The sequence below is a fragment of the Oryctolagus cuniculus genome, chromosome 14, assembly GCF_964237555.1.
Source record: "Oryctolagus cuniculus chromosome 14, mOryCun1.1, whole genome shotgun sequence".
Lineage (NCBI taxonomy): Eukaryota > Metazoa > Chordata > Mammalia > Lagomorpha > Leporidae > Oryctolagus > Oryctolagus cuniculus.
In genome coordinates, this window is record NC_091445.1 from 61,502,308 (window position 1) to 61,525,473 (window position 23,166).

At 37.7% G+C, this 23,166-nt stretch overlaps 1 protein-coding gene across 1 annotated transcript in view; it reads left to right on the forward strand.

Annotated features, from left to right (window-relative positions):
* The first annotated feature begins 4,741 nt into the window (after positions 1–4,741).
* IL7R (interleukin 7 receptor) overlaps positions 4,742–23,166 on the forward strand; it is a 30,375-nt gene continuing 11,950 nt past the window's right edge. The window contains exons 1-3 of the mRNA XM_002714135.5: positions 4,742–4,922; positions 8,911–9,049; positions 22,427–22,584. Coding sequence (XP_002714181.1) covers positions 4,841–4,922; positions 8,911–9,049; positions 22,427–22,584 — 379 coding nt within the window. The 5' untranslated portion in view covers positions 4,742–4,840. The remainder of the gene's footprint in view (positions 4,923–8,910; positions 9,050–22,426; positions 22,585–23,166) is intronic.

A 23,166-nucleotide genomic window follows, 5' to 3' on the forward strand; every position in this document is an offset into this window, starting at 1 on the left:
GATAGATAGATAGACAGACACTCAGCTTTGCAAATAAGTGAAAAATTTAAGGAATATTCCAGGGTTATATAGTGTGGCCACAAAGAAATCCTTGGCTCTTTTGTTTTTCAGAATGCTTGCTGATTCTCTGGCAATTCTAAGAGTGAAGGAGACTTTGGATATTGAGACTACAGATTTATCTTGGGAATTCATGAGGTGCAAGAACTGTTCCTAGGGACTCAATTCGCGCAGAGGTCCTGGGTTTCCAGGGGTCCACGTCAATTCTCCTAGTGGTCTGGGTTTGGACATGGCTGGCAGAGTGTGACGATCAGCTGCAGTTCCTCAAGAGGACAGGGGTGCCCCTGAGGCCAGAGACTCTGCAGAGGAGTGTAGATTGGGGGCCAGAACTGGATCACTTAATCCAGGCTTTCCTCAAAAACTCTGTGAGTTATCATGGGCCTGAGAGTGCAACTGTGAGCTGCAGGGACCCAACCTCTTCCCCAGCTGCACACAGAAACACCAGGATTCAACCTTTGACAGAAAGTCTGTCACTTTACCAAAGGTTAGCTATGTTGTTCACGTTTGTATCTAATGTTGGGCATGTGCAAAAATCAAACTATTTGCAGTTTTTTGGCAGAAATAACTTTAGCAAAGAATGAAAAGTTGGTAGTCAAAAGATTCCATTTTTATTACATCCAAAGACAGAAAATGAGGTCTTAACAAAGGCAAAACCAATACTGCATTTCAAGCTCTGCTCAGAAAGAACATAAATAACAGCAAGACATGAGGCTGAAGATGTGGGGCAAGGAGGAAAGGGAAATGAAAGAGCCACAACAAGGAAAACACTGTGCTCCTGGAAAGGAAACTTCTAGATGCTGGGACTCCCCCTCAGAACCTTAGGGACTGACTCAGCACAGGGTACGAAACACTCAAGACAATTCACTGAGGACTACAACAACACTGGATTTCCATACAGCCACCCTCCCCTAGTTGACACCCCCATGTGTTGTTACTCCTCACTTACCAAAGCTCTTGGGGACCCCAGCAAATCCAGTGAGCAGGTATAGATTTTCCTTTCCAGAGGAATTCAGGCACCCAAGATTGTTTTCCACTTTAAGGATAAATCTGTTCAATAAAGAAGATAAATTGATGGCGGAAGTTGTTAGTTAACACAGATTTCATAGAATGTGCCACAAGGCGAGTGACTTTAAATCATTCTCAGTTAAGACCAACTGCTATTTTATAAGATTCATCTGTGTGCTTGAAATGGTTTGTTTCCCCAGTGTGTTGAAAAAGTTATTGCACAGGTATCCGCCTCCACTGAATGTATAATTTATGTAGGAGATAGAAATAAAATTTTTTATTTCTAAGAGATGAATACAGAGATTGAAGATTGGTAGGTAATAAGTTAAAATGCTCAGCCTGTATTTTCCCAGGACAACCTTTGTCCTTACTGACTGGGAAAAAGCCAGAAGACATGGGACTTCCCAAGCTAGGCTTGCTTGAAATCAACAATAAAATAAATAACACACACACTCCTCCAACTCTGACATTCTAGCGTCTCAAAACTCATTCAAAGAACAACCCTTTAGGACTCTCCAGTTATACAGAAATGCACATAACTTACTGAAATAAGAAAAATCTTGTTGATGTGCTTTGCCTTTTTGATAAATGGCCTGAACAATCACAAAAAAAAAAAAAAAAAAGGGAAGAAAGGAGAGATTTGACCAACTGGTATTGGGAGTCCTCTTAGCTCTGCGTGTTCAGCTTGTGTATGAGAAACAAGAACATGGCTTTCCTTTTTAGCAATTTGCCACGTCATAAGAACTTGTGAAACTTAAGAATTGGTGTATAAAAGATGGATGAGAAAAGGAGGTGATTAGAAAAGAGAAGGGGACCCATGGTCCAGGACCAGCTTTGCCCATTCTGATACTTGGGTCCTGATTTTGCACCTGGAGGTGCAGGTATCCTGAAGATTCTTCCCAGTACTCTTTTTTTTTTCTTTCTACCTGAGTGGGTCTCACAAATGATAATAACAAAGCAATATAGTAAATGGAGCACAGGTGGAGTGAAGAGATTCTTCCTTGGGTTTTCCAAGTTTCCAATGGACGGACAAAACCTAAGTGAAGAAAGAGAGTATGTACCCTTGATCTGTCTCTCCCAATCTGTAGAAGAACTAGTGACAGGTATCATTTTTCTTTGAGCCCCCTAGGCTTTGTTTAGGTTTCTCTCTCTTGGGTCCTTTCGGCATCTCCTGCCCCACCCAAAGAGAGCAAGCATACCAGTGGAAATCCCCTGAGCAAAGTAGCACATGCTGTACCAAAATATTGTGTCTTGTCTTTGTTCTTTTACATCTTCAAGACTAAAGGAAAGAGATACAATCAAAATGATAGTCCACTTAAATGATAAACAAGAGAATTTAAAGAAACATGACCCATTTACTCACCCATAGAGTGACAGTCCATGAGCAATTTAGGAGTTCTGTGTTAGTCATTTTTCCTCAAATACTTGCTTAGTTGAGTGAATTTGTAATTACAGTTTTCTTGAAAGGATATTCAGTGCAATGCACACAACACATCAATTTTTGTGAATCAGATTTACAATTTTCTAACCAAGTTTTCAAAACAAGATCAGAAACAAGGACCGACATCATCATGTGGGCAGATTGTCACTCTTTATTTGGTTTTCAAATGCCCTCAACACAGCTTCAACAGATGGAGGAGACAGAAAATGCCCCTTCCATAAGAATCTTACTCTAAAATATCCCTTGGGCTTTCAAAAAAAAAAAAAAAGAGTATGGCATTATGATCACTGCAGACCATGCCCATCACCATGGAGGCTTCATAGTTGAAGAGGGTTTAAAAGAGACATCATCAGCCTGTTAATGACAGGACTGCTATCAACCTGTGTCTGGACAATGATATTAATTTAAAGAAAAAAATCTGGGCCAGTGCTGTGGTACAGTAGATTAATCCTCTGCCTGCAGCTCCAGCATCCCATGTGGGCACCAGTTCTAGTCTCAGCTGCTCCTCTTCTGATCCAGTTCTCTGGTATGGCCTGGGAAAGTAGTAGAAGATGGACCATCCAAGTCCTTGGGCCCCTGTACCCGTGTGAGAGACCCAGAAGTGCCTGGCTCCTGGTTTCAAATCAGCCCAGTTCTGCCCGTTGCACCATTTGGGCAGTGAACCAGCAGATGGAAGACCTTTCTCTCTGTCTCTCCTTCTCATCCTGTCAAATAAAAAATAAAATGTTTAAAAAAAAGAAAAAATCCTGGCCGGCGCCGTGGCTCAATAGGCTAATCCTCCACTTTGCGGCGCCGGCACACCGGGTTCTAGTCCCGGTTGGGGCGCCGGATTCTATCCCAGTTGCCCCTCTTCCAGGCCAGCTCTCTGCTATGGCCAGGGAGTGCAGTGGAGGATGGCCCAGGTGCTTGGGCCCTGCACCCCATGGGAGACCAGGAAAAGCACCTGGATCCTGGCTCCTGCCATCGGATCAGCGCGGTGCGCCGGCTGCAGCGGCGGCCATTGGAGGGTGAACCAACGGCAAAGGAAGACCTTTCTCTCTGTCTCTCTCTCACTGTCCACTCTGCCTGTCAAAAAAAAAAAAAAAAGAAAAAAAAAAAAAAAGAAAAAATCCAACAATTACCAAGAATTACATTGACCCAGGCTTAAGAAACACCAACACTTTAACTATGAGGTCAATTTGAGGAATAATTTTGATTGGCATATAAATTTAAGGGGAGTATGAATTATCTATGTCATTGTCTCAAACTTCAACCTTATATAAGTATGTTCCATGTTTCTGGTATGCCCCATGTGTTCTTGAAATATTGTGGGAATCAAATTTCCACAAGTAGAGTACTGTTTCAAATACATTAAGAAAGTGTCTATTTTATTCCTTAAACAAGAAGCTGATAAACCTTTTCTACCACAGGTCAGATGGTAAGGATTTTAATATTTACGCATTTTACAATCCCCATCACAGCTACTCCAGGCTACCAGTGTAGCACAAAAGCATCTGTAGACAAGATACAAACATATTGGCAGGCTATGTTCCACTGAAACTTTATTATACAAAACAGATGGTGAGCCAGATTTAGTCTCTTGTCCATAGTTGGCCAACTCCTGCATTAAACAAATGATCCTTGAGTGCCTACTAGGATGAATAAGGTATGAATAGGTTCTAGGAACTCAATGAGAACAAAAAAGAAAAATTACTGTTGATGTGAAACCTAGAGGATGGAGGTAAGCTCTTTTTATATTGCTTATTTATTTTATAAAACACTTTATTGAAATACAGTATACATACCAATAAATGTATGCAGATAAATGAGTTTTTGGTCTTCTGATCACACTCTTAACCAACACCCAAATTAAGAACAAAACATTACTAGTACTTCAAGAGTCAAAGGAAACTATTTTAAGTAAACCTATTATACATCACCTCATAAAGTACAGAATCTTTCTTTAAAGTAAAACAATAAGTTGATTAGCTTTGTGGGTTAATATGTTTGTTTTGTGATTCCTTTAAAGTGGGCCTTTGTCTGAGATAGTTTAAGCCTAGATTTGAATCTACTCCCTTTAGGCCAAAGAACACAGTAATGTTGAGGGCCGCAAGTAATACTAGGCTTAGAGAGGTACAAGAATTTAAGACATTCTACTTCTCCTCCACCTCTGCTTAAAAGAGCAATACTACTCAGACTTCCTGTTTCTGACACTTGCCTTCTTTTTTTCTGTGTTTATACTTCCCCCTGTCTGTGGTTAACGAAGTACAGAGCTGTAGATCGGAGCTTCCTCCCTCCTCTCTCATTCATTTGTACACCCAGGCTCACAAGTCAGCTCTCTCCTCTCTCTCTCTCAGAATGACAATTCTAGGTACAGCTCTTGGTTTGGCTTTCTATTTACTTCAAGCTGTTTCTGGAGAAAGTGGCTATGCACAGAATGGTGAGTCATTTTAACTTTTCTTAAGGATTTTGGATTATCTTTAGTATGTGTTTCAGGTTACTCATTTCCCTAACAGATCTTAGTTGGGCACTGGGTTGATACAGAGTTTGGACCTTAGCACATATTCAGTCATTGTGTATGTTCTAACCAGCAAGACAAAAGCTATGGGATGGTACTGTGGATTATTTATAAGGCCTCAGAAGTATCAAGAAGAGATGCATTTGACTCTCAAACTGTGGATCTCAAAGGTTGACTGATGCCTTTGGTCTTACACAAAGAATATCATACTTGTTGGACAATCTCTCAGATATTTTTGCTTTGTCAAATCAAGATAGATTTGTTTTGTTGGACTTTTTAAGAGATTCTAAAAAGCTTAACTTTCATGGTATAATAATGTCCAGAAACAGTATCTTCCTCTATTTGACTGGTACCACATTCCCAGTATGTAAACCAGCATCAAAAATATAGTAGATAGTCAATAAATATTTGGAACTTTCTTCAACGTACTTCAGCTTTGGTAGATTCATGTGAGATCCTTAGTGAAGAACTTCACAGAGAAAGATCTGAATGTGTTCTGTCATTGAAATACACTAATTTGCTTTCCTATAAAAAAATTTACCAGATGTAGTAATTCCTTTTGGAACCCTGAAAACACTTAGCACCTATAAGCAGGTCTTGAGCTCTTTATGCCCTGTAATTACAATAAATTTGTAGACAAAAGTGTCCAGCAGTTACAAGAACTACCTAGGAACTTGGACTATCAATTTTCTCCCAACAATTAAGTCCTCTCACTTTAAAAGTGTCTGCCTGATAGACAGTGTCAAACTCATCAGCCTAATGACTCAGATTCCATATTTGAGAAGTTTTCTTAGTCATCTTACCTTAGATATTTTGAGTCAATTTACTTAGGAATTACCAAAGATGGAAATCCCTAGAATTTTGTTCTTAAGAGATCTGTTAGAGGGTTGACATTTTTCAGAGTGTGACCATGTGTGAGTCATTCCATAGAGGATGATAATTACATTAAGACTCGCCTTGGGTTTGCCCATAGATATGTGTGCAACAGAACACATAAATTTCACCCCTTTGAAATAATATATTCCCACTATTTCTCAATGACAGTCATACTGTTTTTGAAAAGAAACAAGAATTCTAATTTAAAACTGCATTTTTACTGAAAAATTTAAATTTCAGATTTTTTAAGATTTGTGGCCAATCATCTACATGATTACATCAAAATACTTCCCAGTTTAGTGTGTGTGAGCAATTCACAAAATAATAAGCGGTTGCTTTTGAAACATAAGTTAGTTCTCTGTTAACTACAAAGGTGACCAAAAGAATAAGGAGTCACTTTTTTAAAAGTCCAAACAGTTTAAGCTATTAATCAACCAATTCCACTCAGTAGGAAGAGTTCTAAACCACACTTCCTTGTCTGTAATACATATTCAAATAGATTTAAATGTTTATGGATGAATAGCTTAGGTATTTAGTTAAATATTAATATTAATTAAGAATTTAAAGAATATTAATTATTGAGCATTAAAGAACAATTCAACTCACTGTTCAAAAGTTCTATATAATTTCAAAATGACACTGATACCCACACCTTCAATTGACATAGAATTCTGTTTTAAAAGAACTTCAGGTGTTTCACATGTATTTTCAGAATTAGAATTCTTACTTTATCTTTTAATTACTTATTTCTCAAAAAAAATGGTAATAGTCATAGCTGATCTTTATTGAGTGCTTACTATGTTCTAAGCTAAGACATAGCCATTCAGTCATTTCTCATGACATGCATTCAAGGATCAGAACACTAGGACATAGAGAGGTTGAACTACCTGATAGCAGACCAGAGCCACACAGTAGAATACCAGAACTTAAGCCCACATCTTTCAGGTCTAACTCCAAAGTATTAATCACTGTACACTGCTTTTAGCTAAGAATGTTTCAGCTCACCTCAAGTAGAACATTCTCTATGCCATGCAATTTTACAAATTGTTGAAGGGAGTATTTCTTGGATACAAAATAGCTCTTCCCAACATACCCACTAAAGAGCCAAAGAGCTGCTTCTTAAAACACATGTACTTAAAGTGCATAAAAATTGTAGGAATAGTACTTTGTAAACTGTATGAAAGAGTACACAACAGACATGGTGTGCCAGACTGGGTGGCCAAGATCCCTGGAAATTCTTTGTTCAGCTGCCACCCAGCAGTTACTGGAGCCTGCCCTACTAGTTTACGTTGTATACTGTAGAATCTTGGAGACAAAGACTCACTGGGTGTCTGAATTCAAATAGTAATACATGGCCGGTTGTATAGGATTGTTGGAAAGCCCACAGAAGATAGAAGTACAAGACAGCATGAAGATCACCATTCACAATTCCATTTAGAAAAATGCTAGTTCTTAGAGGATGAGATCTAAGTCCATAAAATGAGAAGTGGGCATTTTTTAAGAGCTTAGGTAATTTATTTGTTTGCAACTTAACTTCTTAACACTATATAATGAAAATGCACAAAGAATAAGTTTACAGTTTTTGGTTAGACTTAAGACAGACATTCATTAATAAGAAATCTTCAAAATGTTCAATATGAATATTCTAGAAATTTCTCTAAGCCATCTGATCAGAACAGCTGTCTCTGAATATGACCTTTGGAAGGTACTGGTATACATTTGAATTAAACTCAATATTTTCCCAAATAAGTTCTAATTTTAAAAACTATTGTATGTTCAAACAAAAATAATTTTATTAGAACTTTTCTTTCCAGAAGCAATAATAATGGAAACAAGGCATTTTGTAAAATGTGGTCCTCCACCTCCTCAAAACAGAGGCTACTCTGTTCCTCAGCCTTAGAAGCATGAGTTTCTAGTGTTGATGAAACAAATTATCTAAAAGCAGTCATAGGCTCATATGGTACTTTCCAAAAGTGGCTACAAAAGAAAGATACCTGATTCCCACTTTCTTTCAGAATCTTGCTAGTATCTACAAGATACCTTATCTATAGCAGAAGAAGAAGTGTAAGAATGGAGCCATGTTCAAAACATTCATGGGAAAATTCAAAAGATCTAAGGTCATGTTTACCTCTGTCAATAGCAAAGTTGTCTTAAGTAGTCACACAATGGAGATAGTCAATGTCACTTTCTGTTGCTACTTTTAGATGCTTTTCTTAGGCAAGTTATAGGGACCCCCTAAAAATGTGAACTTTTGACCATCAGATAACTATAATCTTCTTTAACCTGGAAAAACTGTCTGGGAAGGAAGACTAATAATGAGGCCAAAAATCAGATTAAGGAGTGGACATTTAGCTAGTGGGTAAGTGCCTCAGATTGGAGTACCTGGGTGCAATGCCCAGGTCCAGCTCTGGCTCCTGACTTCAGCTTCCTGCCAATACAGTAGTGGTTGCTCAAATAATTGGGTTCCTGCCACACACATGGGAGATTTGAATTGTGTTTCTAGCTGCTTGCTCCAGGATAATTACTGGATATGTGGGCATTTGGGGAGTGAACCAGCAAGTAGAATCAATCTCTCTCTCTCTCTCTTTTTCCCTCTTGTCTTCTCTCTGTCTCTCAAACAAAAAGAATAAGATTATCCAACAGATAATTGGTAGAAATGAAATATCTTATTTGAAATGTATAAATATTTTAATGTAACAACTGTAGCACAAGAAATTCCAATTAAACAAAGAGCTTGCTTCTAGTTCTCTAATGCCTGAACTCAGTGGCGGAACTATTTAAAAATATTTGGAGATTTTCTTTTTTAATTGTGATGAACTTTCTTATTACAAAACTTTGTGCATAGTGAGCATTTTTATCTGATTTTTTGTTTGGATAACTTTTTCATATTTTTGAACGTGGGCTTTTCTTTTTCAGATAAAATAAAATCACTCCTTCTTGTCTGTTCAAAAGTGTCATTTATTTATTAATGACACATCAGATTTCAAAAGAATGTGTTTGTTTCACTGATCACTGCATATCCGTTCCTCCCTAGGAGACTTGGAAGATGCCGAAGTGGATGAATATTCATTCTCATGCTACAGTCAGCTGGAAGTGGATGGATTTCAGCACTCATTGACCTGTGCTTTTGATGATCCAGATGCCAACAGCACCAATCTGGAATTTGAAATATGGTGAGGAATTGTGGTTTTAATGGATGCTTACAAATTCTGTCTCTTTTCATGTGATCTTTACAATGGCTGTAAAGGGAGAAGAGTGAGGTCTCATTACAAATATCGAAACTTCACAAGTTCCCAGAAATCTCCTGAAACTCCTTGACCTCCCCCTAGACGGAAGCAAAGCAACTCTCACTGCTCGTCTTTCAGATCCCAAGACTTGAGCTAAATGATGCTGGATTTGGGATATTTCACATCCCTCCTGACTTCCTGGTAAAACTGAAAATCCTGGTTCTCCTAGAATACACCTCTCAAGAATTTTATTTATTTGCCCAACTGGAGGCAATTTAGTGTCTTCCAGTTGCATTTTAGAAAGAAGTCGCCTGATTTGTAATCCCAACACCAATTCTTACTAGCTTTTTGGCCCAAAGAAAATTATGTAATTCACCTAAGCCTTGGTTTCCTTGTCTGTAAAATGACCTAAGCTACCTCAGGAAGGCTGTGGTGGTTAAACAAGTTTAATGCATGTAAACCACTCAGAATAATCATCCATTGTGTAATGAGTAATCGAGAAGAGACATTTAATCATAATTCTGTGAACATACATACACCCAGCTGCCACACTCACTCTCAGCACCGTTCAATTTCAGATTATCCTCTCAATGTAAAATTTTCAAAAATCCACAGGAATGGTTTGGCTTTGGTCTCATGAGGTCTCAGAGAAAAGGCAAAGAAAAAAGAAATCTTCAGTTTTGAAAGTTTGATAAAGAGTCAGTGAGGTTTATATTCTTCCTCCTCCACATGTCATCTCTTGTTGCCACAGGTTACTATCTCCTGACTTGCAAAAATCTCTAACATAAAATTCTGACTTGGGGCTATCTCCAACTTCATATCAGATGACCTGATTTTTAGTTAGTTTACCAGTGGGAAAGGAAGTCAAGATCCACCAGTAGTAGAACAGCGCTTCTTTAATTCTGACACCAGGACAATTCCCTGCAATGTGTAGTCCAGACAAGCCCTGAATTCCATCCTAGGTTAATTTATGGGAGCTTGCTACATCTCTTCATGCAGTGTTTCCTATTAGCATTATTGGATAAATATAGTCGTGAACTTGAATATCACAGTCCACCTCTTTAGTTCACTTCTATAACACACATATTTTATTCCTGAAACAAAATATATAAGGAGAAAATTTCTATGCTGCAACCAGACTATGCTAAAATAGTCAAACAACTCATTCAAATGATAATCTTATTTTTATGGGCAAGAAACCCTTCCACAAGAGGTTTGCCTTTCAGGTTTTTCAACCACTTAGCTGCTAGACTGCTATGAACACTGTGGTTTCTCTCCACCAGGCCAAGGCTGACCTTTGTATCCACTTTCATTCACAAGGTATTGACCACTTCCTTGCCCACTTGAACAAAGCTGCCCACTTCCTTTAATGAGTATCCAGATTTTATCTGTTGTATTTTCATGTGTCCAGAGCCTTCATTTGGGTTTTGCAGTTGAATTCAGATATTTCAGTTGAAACAAGATTATCTCAAGATATGTTTTTGGTGTGAAATAGTAAGCTTGGACTTCTTTTCATAAGTGCTGTCTATACCTTGAGCGGGAGATTCCTGCCCCTTTTATGTTTGCAGCAGTCAATGTATCTCAAATTAAACTGAATTATACAGAACACTATATTTGCTGGTTAGATTGAGGTTTTCCCCACATTAAACTAGCTTTTTTATTACATTTTTTCTGATAACATAAATTCATAAGGAACAAACTTGAATTTTCTGAAAATAGTGCTTGCCAATCAAGTCATTAACAGGTGGGATTGGTAATGGAACTTCAGTTGCCATCTCTCAGAAAGCAATGAATTGATCACCTGGTCTAGATCTGTCACTAGTCTCCAGGCCCAGAAATTGATTTATTGCTCAGTGAGTAGAACTCAGGGAAGGACTTGGATTAACCAAGCTTATGAGAATCCTAATAGCAACACTAAACTACCTCCGTGAGCCAAGGAGGTACTACACCTCTCTAACAGTAACAACTGACTTGTGCTTGGGTAGACGGGATGAGAGGCCAGCATACGGTAGGTGTCTGTAAATGATACTTTAATCCTCTCAGTATGGCTTGATTTTCATTAAGAATATAGTCAAAAAATTATTCAGTAAATTCAAAAGCAAAACTAAGAGAATGTGTTGCATGTAGGAACAGATTCAGATTCAGATTGATTCAGATCTCCATGTGGTTACACTTTTTAAAAACATAGTTTTGGCTAACGGTTAAAAGTCTAAGTATCCTGAGATGATCAATACACAATGTGTAAATGTACCAAAACATAATGAAGTACCTCATAAAGATATATTACTGTCTATGGTCATTTTTTCCCTTGTTGGTTGGATTTTTAAATTTTATTTAATTTATACAAGTTTCAAGTATTTCATATACACAGATTTAGAAATATAGTGATACTTCCCACCCTACCCACCCATGCTTAACGCTTCTTCCTCCTACCGCTTCCATTCCCACTCTTAATTTTTACAAGACCTATTTTTAGTGTTCTTAATGATCATAATGTTAACTCTACACTAAGAGTTCAACCAATAGTATGAAGAAAAAAACAGTGTTCCTCAACAGAAGACAAGGGCTGTAAACAATCGTTGAATCTCAAAATGTTCATTTAACCCCAATACTTTACATTTTAGGTACTCTATTAGTTACCATGGATCGGGGGGGGCAGGGAATATGGTATCTGTCTTTTTGGGACTGGCTTATTTCACTAAGTATAATGATTTCCAGTCATTTTTTTTAAAAAACAAGATCTAATAGCTCTGTGCCCATGTGGCAAAAACCAGCTGGAAGAGAGTTATGGCTGCTTTTTGCAGAAGGGGAATTAAACCTCAGTTCTGAAATTAGAACAACTCTCATTTCATTATCTTCATAGACCCCATACATTTTTTAATTTAGGACTCAAATTTCTGGGTATTTGTATAATTTTCATAGTCAACTGGGGGCACTGCAATCACTCCCATGTACTGCCTACAGATACTACTTCAAATAAATCATTGTGTATTTTCATTCATTCCTGCTACCAACACAGGCTGCACCATGATATTCTAGGCTTAACCAAGCAATACCTGTCAAGTGTGGGAAATTTAGACCTTTACACAATAAATCTTCCTAGCTTTCAAAATATTTTGGTATTTTTGAATGAGGTTCTCTTTCAGGGCCAGCTGAGTTACAAAAGCAGGTTTTTTTCCTTGCTTTTTTATTAATATTTCCAAGTAAATGTCTGTTTACACCAAACAGAGAAATGCATTTGCCCTACTGAACTGTACAAGACTGAAGGAGGTTCTGGAGAGTAGAGATTGGGTGAAGCATCAGATTAGAACGGTCCCAGTAGTCTCTCCCTATTTTCAGAACAAGGAGATTTATGTGAGTGGCTCAAGGCCGATGTCCCCTAGAAAGGTCCTATCCCCTAGCATATAAATAAATGAATAAATATTTAATAAGACAATATGAATAAGAAGATTGAGATGTTTTATATTTTTCCTACTAAACCTTCAAAATTTAGTGTTTATTTGACACCTGGCATCACAGTTTGGACTAGCCACATTTCAAGTGCTCAGTAACCACACAAATAGGTAGTGGCTCCTGTGTTGAACCATAGAGCCCTAGAACATTCCTAACCCTAGCATATATATTATATATGCTATGATAATATATATAATATCAACTAAGTCAATTGTTTTAATTCAATTGAAATAAACTGTATTACACTGAGTTGGCCTGCTCTTGAGGGGACTTCAAGTTTTCTTCAATTGCCGGAAGCTGAGGTCAGTAGCACAAAGTAACCCCACATTTTCTAGACCCTGTGGTTGTCTTAGTCTCCCACAGCAGGCAACTCCTGGAGTTCAAGATCTTAAAACACCGCCCAGGCTTGCAAGAAGCCATATGGTGATTCCTTTTTTTTTTTTTAAAGATTTAATTATTTTACTTGAAAGTCACAATTACAGAGAGAGGAGGAGAGAGAGAGAGAGAGAGAGAGAGGCCTTCCATCCACTGGTTCACTCCCCAATTGGCTGCAATGGCCAGAGCTGAGCCGATCTGAATCCAGGAGCCAGGAGCTTCCTCTGGGTCTCCCACGTGGCTGCAGGGGCCCAAAGACTTGGGCCATCTTCCACTGCTCTCCCAGGCCATAGCAGAGAGCTGGATCAGAAGTGGAGCAGCCAGGTCGCAAACCGGTGCCCACATGGGATGCCGGCACCGCAGGCGGCAGCTTTACCCATTATGCCACAGCGCCGGCCCCCATATGGTGATTCTTAACATCCATCTTTCTTTAATCTCATTCCAAGAAAAGTGGGAATAAGCCAAGCATGCCATTTTAGATCTTCCTTAAACTCCCACCAGTACCAGAAACTTGCTATAGGCCAAGGACCTACAATTTGGTATTCCACACAGGCTTTCCTTATAAACATATCATAAACCCAAGGGATGAAGTAAAAGTCATCAGCTGAGCTTCTTCACATCAGGTGTTTACCTGGAATTCAGAAATGGGCCCTGCTCCCGGTTCTCTTTCTATCACTAGTCTCCAATCACAGGAAGGTTGCCATCTTCAGAACTCTGCATCGGACATTCATAACAAGCTCATTCCCACTTACCTGTCCAGCTTACCTTAAAACTTGCTTTTTTATTTTTACTCTGTTCCAACCAGGAAAACTCCTCTACCCAATAAAGGACACAATCCCCTAGAAACTCTCTCTCTCTCTCTCTCTCACACACACACATACACACACACATCCTTCAAACTTTAAACAACTGTATCACCCTAAAATACAGCAATTAAGAAAAATTATACTTTATAAATACGATTTTAAGAAATGTGCTGTAACTACTAAAAATATTTAGCAAATAATGAATTTAAAAACTCGTCACCAGTCTCTAGTGTTTGTGATTGCAGGAGCTGAACTAGTCAAAAACTGTGGGAATCCAAAGAAGAAATGTTCTGAACTAAAGCTATGATGTCTCCTGCTCACTCACCTGAAGCCACACAGAAATGTCCCTCCTTCTGTGCACAGTCTGCAAGCCATGCTAGAAATGACTCGCTTAGTGGGTACAGAGAAAAGCATACACACCTCCAGTTCACCAGAGAAAACCAGCACACATCCTGGACTCTTAGTTCAGAGCCTAGAGCCTTCCTAGACACACCCCTACATGGGTAGCAGGAAGGATTTTTTTTTTTTTTTTTTTTTTTTTTTTTTTTTTTTTTTAGTGAAACAAATGCACAGAAGAGTGAGGGCCCTATCTAAGAAAGAAAGTGAAATCTGGATTCATACTGAGCACCAGGAGCCAGCCATGTGGAGGAGCGTGCAGACCAGAAAGCTTGGGGCGAATGGCCCGAAGGCGAGGGGGCCGTAAGTGGAGTCCAGGGCAAAAGGAAAAAAAGGGCCAGGCCCACCGTGTCCTAGGCCTTTAACCCACTTCCAAAGGGGAGTGATTAATTAGGCTGATTGCCCAGTGGGCACACAGGTGTGGTAAGGTAGGGGCATGCAGTCACAAAGGGTGAAGGCATGGTCTTCTGACTCACAAACCTGATCAGTTTTATCCCGTATGCCTGCCTACGACATTCCCCCCTCAGAGACTTCATTCCTTTAATCCTAAGGGATGTGGAAGGGCATAGCTGCTTCCAGCTTATGAGGGGTGTAGTGCAAGCCCTGCCTGTCCTGGCTCTGGAGTCTCTATTTTATCTAATAGACTTTCTTTGTGAGCTGGCACAGTCTCAGTCACCTGCAATGTCTATGTCCCCTGCATGGTCAGTTAGTCCCAGAAGTTGTTGAGTTCTGAAACATATAAGTTTGTTAATTAGCATAAGCAAAATTTGAACAAGGCCATTTGTAAGTGGAGTGCCCTTTAAGATGAAAAGAACATGTCTTACAGACTCCCAGATGGTGGGTGGCGATTGGCTACCCTTATGTAGATTATATAAACCCATTTAGCTTGAGCATAGAGAATTATAATAGAAGAGCAGAGCCCATTAGGAGTGTTTCATCAATAACAGTTCCCAGAGAGGGGATTGGAAGAGGCAGGTATGGCATGTCTGCCTTAAGGTGCAGTAGTCTTGATGTGAGGAAAATAATGGCTCTACTTATGATTTTGCTTTTAAGAAGTACTTAAGGTCTCTGATAGGCTTACAGATATAGTCAGGCGTGTCTTTTGAGTTCACCTGTGGAGACTTAATAGATAGACGTTTAATCCTTATTTCACTGAGGTGGCCGTGCTTAGCAGCACCTGGTAAGGTCCCTTTGATTTAAGCTGCAACTGACCCAGAGAGGATCTTTCTGTGAATGACTTGCTCAGGAATTCCTAATGTTGGAGTTTTTGTCAAAAGCTCGCTAATTCCTTGGAACACCTTCTGTAACGGCCCTGTCCAGCACAGTGTGTCTGTGTTAGGGGCTTTTTAAGCAAATACAAGGCTTAGCAAACTTATACAGAGACACTTTTCTTGCTGCCAAGATTCTCACTTCCAGTTTGACCGGGTTGTATCTCCTTTTAGAGTTATTTGACTGAGTTTAAGCAGAATGTAGGAAAAAAAAAAAAAACTGGTAATGATGGTTATCACAGGAGAGGGAAATTAAATTGAAATTTGAGGAAGGAAGGGAAACCAGTAGGTATACATTTATTCTGTATTTTTTATTTTTACAGTAAAAGTATCTGCCTTCATTACCTCTGTCATTTTTACATTATCTATTTAATTTTTTCACTTTATTTTTTGATAATAGCTCACTTGTAGAATAAAATTTACATCTGGTAAAAAAGTGAGCATTGAGAAATTTACATGGCATGCAAGCATCACCTCACTCAGGTCACTTCTTTCTCTTGAGAAGGGTTCCTGATGTCTCCGTCCAATCTTCTCGTGCCCATGCAGCAATCAAAATTCTGAATCCTATCACCCACTGGTTTTGCCAGTTTCTGATTATTCTCTTAAATGGAAACACTGTTTATTATTTTCTGTTTGATATCTTTCATTTGGCAAAATAGATAATTCTGTATTGATGCTTGTCTTGCAGCTCATCTTAACAGTTGGTGAGTAATAACTCCACCATATGAATGTATTGGAAAGTTTAATCCTTTCTCCTCTTAACGGGCATTTGTGTTTTTTCAAGTTTCAGACTATTATTCTTTTAAATTGCTTTTAACTGTTGTATACAATTCAGTTTATGAATATATAGTTTTATTCCTCCTAGGTAAAACCTTAGAATGGAATTGTTATATCATGGGATAGGTGTTTAACTAAGAAATCGCCCAAAAATTTTTCCAAAATTATATCATTTTATACTCCTACCAGCAACTCCTACCAACATCTGAATCTGAAAGAGTATCTTCTCATTTGAATTTGCATCTCTCAAATAAATAATTTTACACTTTTCCATGTACTTGGCCACTTATATCTCCTGTGGCAAGTATCTGTTAAAATCATTAGTTATTTGTCCTAATATGATTGATGGATATGAGTTATTTATATATCCTGTATACAACTCCTTTTTCTTCTTTAAAGATTTATTTATTCATTTGAAAGAGTTACAAGGAGAGAGAAAAGGAGAGACAGAGAAAGAGAGAGCTTCTATCATTTGCTTCACTCCCCAGATGGCCACAATGGCCAGGGCTGGGCCAGGCCAAAGCCAGAGGTTCTCCCAGGTCTCCCATAAGAGTGCAGGGGCCCAGACACTTTAGTCACCTTCTGGTGCTTTCCCAGGCAGATTAGCAGGGTGCTGGATTGGAAGCAGAGTAGCCAGGACTCGAATCAGCGCCCATATGCGATGTCAGCATTGCAGGTGATGGTTTTATGGCGACACCACAACACCAGCCCCTACAACTCCTTTTTCACATCTATATTTTATAACTATTTCACTCAGTCATAAGCAATTACATTTTCTTAATGATATATATAAGTAAATGTTTTTATTGTGATTAATTCTAATATATCTCATGTTTTCCCTTTATTTTTAATGCTTTGTGTCACTGAGAAGATATTTTTGCTTAATGTCAAAGTTGAGAAGAGATTTTCCCATGTTTTCTTTTAAATATTTCACAACTTCAGACTTTATATTTAGATCTATAATACCTATATAAAACATATTAAATTGAAGTTCATACTTTCCATATATTTTATAATATTTTCTGCAAAGACTTTCTATTCTCCCATTGAATTTGGTGAATTTCTGCATATAAATTCAACTACCCTTAAATGTATGAGTCTATCTCTGAATTCTCTAGTCCTTCTATTGACCAATTTACCTATCCTTCTGCCAGTATTAAATTGTCTGATTATCATAGCTTTATGTAATCTTGAAATCAAGTGTTCTGAGTCCTCCATATTTGTTCTACCTTTTTCAATGTTGCCTTGTTTCAATGTGTTCTTTTTTTTTTTTTATCTTTTATTTAATGAATATAAATTTCCAAAGTACGACTCATGGGTTACAATGGCTTCCCCCCCCATACCGTCCCTCCCACCCACAACCCTCCCCTTTCCCACTCCCTCTCCCCTTCCATTCACATCAAGATTCATTTTCGATTATCTTAATATACAGAAGATCAGCTTAGTATACCTTAAGTAAGGATTTCAACAGTTTGCTCCCACACAGAAACATAAAGTGAAAAATAATAGATGATTTTTTTTAAATGATGATGAAATCAGATCAGACCTATTGTCATGTTTAATCCCAGTGAGAGTCAAGTTGGGAATTGATAATTTCTTTTTTTTTTTTTTTTTTACAGAAGATCAGTTTAGTGTACATTAAGTAAAGATTTCAATCGTTTGCACCCCCATAGAAACACAAAGTGAAATATACTGTTTGAGTACTCGTTATAGCATTAAGCCTCAGTGTACAGCACATTAAGGACAGAGATCCTACATGAGGAGTAAGTGCACAGTGACTCCTGTTGTTGACTTTACAAATTGACACTCCTGTTATGGCATCAGTAATCTCCCTATGCACCAGTCATGAGTTTCCAAGGCTATGGAAGCCCCTTGAGTTCTCCGACTCTTATCTTGTTTAGACACGGTCATAGTCAAAGTGGAGGTTCTCTCCTCCCTTCAGAGAAAGGCACCTCCCTCTTTGAAGACCTGTTCTTTCCACTGGGATCTCACTCACAGAGATCTTTTTGCCAGAGTGTCTTGGCTTTCCATGCCTGAAATACTCTCATGGGCTTTTCAGCCAGATCCGAGTGCCTTTAGGGCTGATTCTGAGGCCGGAGTGCTATTTAGGACATCCACCATTCTATGAGTCTGCTGAGTATCTCACTTCCCATGTTGGATCACTCTCCCCTTTATTTATTCTATCGGTTAGTGTTAGCAGATACTAGACTTGTTTATGTGCTCCCTTTGACTCTTAGTCCTTTCATTATGATCAATTGTGAACTGAAATTGATCACTTGGAATAGTGAGATGGCATTGGCACATGCCACCTTGATGGGATTGAATTGGAATCCCCTGGTATGTTTCCAACTCTACCAATTGGGGCAAGTCAGCCCGAGCATGCCCCGAATTATACATCTCTTCCCTCTCTTATTCCCACTCTTATGTTTAACAGGGATCACATTTCAGTTAATTTTCAACACTTAAGAATAACTGTGTGATAATTACAGAATTAAACCAGTCATATTAAGTAGAATAGACAAAAAAAAAATACTATGAGGGATAATGTATTAAGTTGTCCGTTAGAGGATACCAAAAAATGGAAAAATCTTCCATGCTCATGGATTGGAAGAATCAACATCATCAAAATGTCCATTCTCCCAAAAGTAATTTATAGATTCAATGCAATCCCAATCAAGATACCAAAGACATTCTTCGCAGATCTAGAAAAAATGATGCTGAAATTCATATGGAGGCACAAGAGACCTCGAATAGCTAAAGCAATCTTGTACAACAAAAACAAAGCTGGAGGCATCACAATACCAGACTTCAGGACATACTACAGGGCAGTTGTAATCAAAACAGCATGGTACTGGTACAGAAACAGATGGATAGACCAATGGAACAGAATTGAAACACCAGAAATCAATCCAAACATCTACAGCCAACTTATATTTGATCAAGGATCTAAAACTAATTCCTGGAGCAAGGACAGTCTATTCAATAAATGGTGCTGGGAAAACTGGATTTCCACGTGCAGAAGCATGAAGCAAGACCCCTACCTTACACCTTACACAAAAATCCACTCAACGTGGATTAAAGACCTAAATCTACGTCCTGACACCATTAAGTTATTAGAGAACATTGGAGAAACCCTTCAAGATATTGGCACAGGCAAAGAATTTCTGGAAAAGACCCGGGAGGCACAGACAGTCAAAGCCAAAATCAACTATTGGGATTGCATCAAATTGAGAAGTTTCTGTACTGCAAAAGAAACAGTCAGGAGAGTGAAGAGACAACCGACAGAATGGGAAAACATATTTGCAAACTATGCAACAGATAAAGGGTTAATAACCAGAATCTACAAAGAGATCAAGAAACTCCACAAAAACAAAACCAACAACCCACTTAAGAGATGGGCCAAGGACTTCAATAGACATTTTTCAAAAGAGGAAATCCAAATGGCCAACAGGCACATGAAAAAATGTTCAAGGTCACTAGCAATCAGGGAAATGCAAATCAAAACCACAATGAGGTTTCACCTCACCCCGGTTAGAATGGCTCACATACAGAAATCTACCAACAACAGATGCTGGCAAGGATGTGGGGAAAAAGGGACACTAACCCACTGTTGGTGGGAATGCAAACTGGTCAAGCCACTATGGAAATCAGTCTGGAGATTCCTCAGAAACCTGAAGATAACCCTACCGTTCGACCCAGCCATCCCACTCCTTGGAATTTACCCAAAGGAGTTTAAATTGATAAACAAAAAAGCGGTCTGCACCCTAATGTTTATTGCAGCACAATTCACAATAGCCAAGACCTGGAACCAACCTAAATGCCCATCAACGGTAGACTGGATAAAGAAATTATGGGATATGTATTCTTTAGAATACTATACCGCAGTAAGAAACAACGAAATCCAGTCATTTGCAACAAAATGGAGGAATCTGGAACACATCATGCTGAGTGAAGTAAGCCAGTCCCAAAGGGACAAATACCATATGTTCTCCCTGATCGGTGACAACTGACTGAACACCAAAAAGGAAACCTCCTGAAGTGAAATGGACACTTTGAGAAATGGTGACTTGATCAGCATAGCCCTGACTGCTAATGGACAACTTAATACATTATCCCTCAATGTGTTCTGAGTCCCTTGTATTTGGACACAATTTTAGAATCAGTCCGTCATTTAAATCCTGATGAGATTTTAACATTTTATAGATAGATGATAGATAGATAGAAATAGATACATATACCAATTTGAGGGAAATTCTATCTTATCAATATTGACTTTGACACCTTTGAGAAGCAACAACATAGAACAGCCCTTGTATAGACTGTTGAGGAGTAGTTCTCTCAGTTTTCTTTTTATTCCATTTGTTCTTCTTTTTATTTTTCTTTCTTTTTTTTTCTTTCTTGGATAAAACAGGAGAGGGAGCAGGAAGGGGGGGAATAGGTGGGAGGGCAGGTACGGTGGGAATGATTTACTGTGTCCATAATGTTATATTCATGAGATACATACAAATTTTAAAAATAAAAATTAAAAAAAATTTAAAATACTGATTTTGGTAATCTATGGATATAGCTCTCCATTTAGATTTCCCCTTATTATCCCTCAGCAATGTTTTGTAATTTTCAGTGCAAAGACATTAAATATTTTTACTGATTTTATTCTAAGTGTTTATACTTCATATTGCTATCATAAATGGAATTGTCCATTTTAAATTGTTTGATGTCAACCTATATAATTGACTTTTGTACAATGGTCTTGATTATTACATTTTATTAGTTCTTGTAGTTGTATTAGAGATTCCTTATCATTTTCCATATGAATAAGCAATACCTGCAAATGAGGGAAGTACTTTTTCTTTTTTTATCTGAATGTATATTATTTGCTTCTTTTTTTTCCTTATATACTGACTAGAACTTCTGGTTTACTGTTGAATAGAAATATTGAAAGGTGACTATCCTGCTTCTCCTGATCTTAGATAAATAATTAATATTCATATTTTTACAATTAAACATGATATCAAACTTTTTTGTAAATGATCTTTATCAGATTCTGGAAATATGTTCTATTTCTTGCCTGCTAAGAGTTTTTATCATAAATGGATACTGAATTTTGTCAAATGCCTTTTGCATCCTTTGAAGATGACTAGATTATTTATGTTTTTTATTTTGTTAAAGTGGTAAATTTGATTGGTCTCTAAATGTTGAACCAAGTTGGTTTCCTGGGATATACCCTCCTTTGTCACAATGTATACGCATCAGTGTATTGGTATTTTCTTGAGGAACTTTGCATATACATTCTTGAGGGACATTTGTCTATAGATTTCTTTTCTGTTATATTTTTGCCTTGTTTCAGAACCAGAGTTAAGCTAACTTCATAAAATAAATTGGAAAGGCTCCACTCCACTGAATTGGAAGAATACAGTTAATATTTACACTATTTCTTTCTTATACTTTTAATGAAATTCACCAACATATAACTGTCAGAAATAAAGTTTTCTACCTGGGGAAGCTTACTCATAATAAATTTAATTCCTTTGAAAGAAATAAAACTATTGAGATATTCAGTATCTATGTGGGTCAGTTTTATTAGCTTATGTTTGTAAAAAAAAAAAAGTTTTGATTATGTTTAATTTATTCCATGCTTTGCCATGCACTTTCAAATTTCTCTGCACTTTTAATAACTGCATGATGCATTCTGATAATACCCTCCGACATTCCAAATATTGGTAATCTATATTTTTACTTTCTTTTCCTGACCAGTCTCATTAAGACTTATGAATCAAATTACCTAAGAAAAACTCTTAACTTACCCATTAAGAACATGTAGTATTATGTATTTAACCCTTTACACCATTTTATCATTACCTTTAATCCTTATTTTGGTCAATATTTCCTTACTGCCACTTATCACTTTAGGACACCAATAAAAAGCAATTACCTTTCTTTCTAAATATAACATTTGTTTTTTAATGATCACTTATAAAAACTCCTAAATCTACTGTCATTTTAATGAGTGTACTTTATTTCAGATTCAATTGCATCTAACACCTGAGTAAATTATCACTGAATGTACAAGCAGCAAAAAGTCCAATCATTTTAATTCATGCTCTCCCTCTCTTGAATGTGCACCCACTCAACCATATCCTATGGGTAGAGTTCAAGCCATACAACCAAAAGGTACATATGATGTTATTCTATTGCATATACAAAAATCCTTACCAGAAACAAGACAAATTTCCTCTTTGTTTTTGCAGTGGTGCTCTTTTGAGGGTAAAATGCCTGAATTTTAGTAAACTACAAGAGCTGTATTTCATCAAGACAAAAAACTTCTTACTTATTGGAGACAGCAAAATATGTGTAAAGCTTGGAAAAAAGAATCTAATTTGCAAAGAAATTGACATTACCAAGATAGGTAAGAAATTGTATATGGGGCATGATTGTCATTACTTGGATACCTGCAGACACTGTGTCTGGAGTTTATGTTGAAATCACATGAATCCTGGAAATAATTTGCAACAGATGTGTGTAATAGAAAAATCTCCAATGCAATTTTTTAACAAGTGAAAAATTTGACACTTATGCCATTAATTCATGCTATGAGAGAATTCCGAGGAACTTCAAACTCAACTGTGAAAGAAGATGGTTTGTAATTACAGACTGAGGGAAGAGTAAATCTATATAAAGTGTCTAATGGTAGTTGGGCCTCCTGGGTTCCTCATGGTCATCTACCCTGTGTTCCCATCATATTCTCAGTGCGCTTAGATAAATTATGGAGTTATTCAGGAAAGTAAATATGCCTTCTGTGTTGGAAGAAAAAGGACTAGTGGGAATGGGGAGAAGATACAAGATAGATAGTAGATATATAGATGATAGATAGATATGAAAAAAGAGAAAGGAAAGGAGAGATTTATTTTAAGGAATTCCTCTTAGGACTGTGAAACTTGTAAGTCTGAAATCTTTAGGGCCAGTTGAAAGGCTGAAAATTCAAATAAGA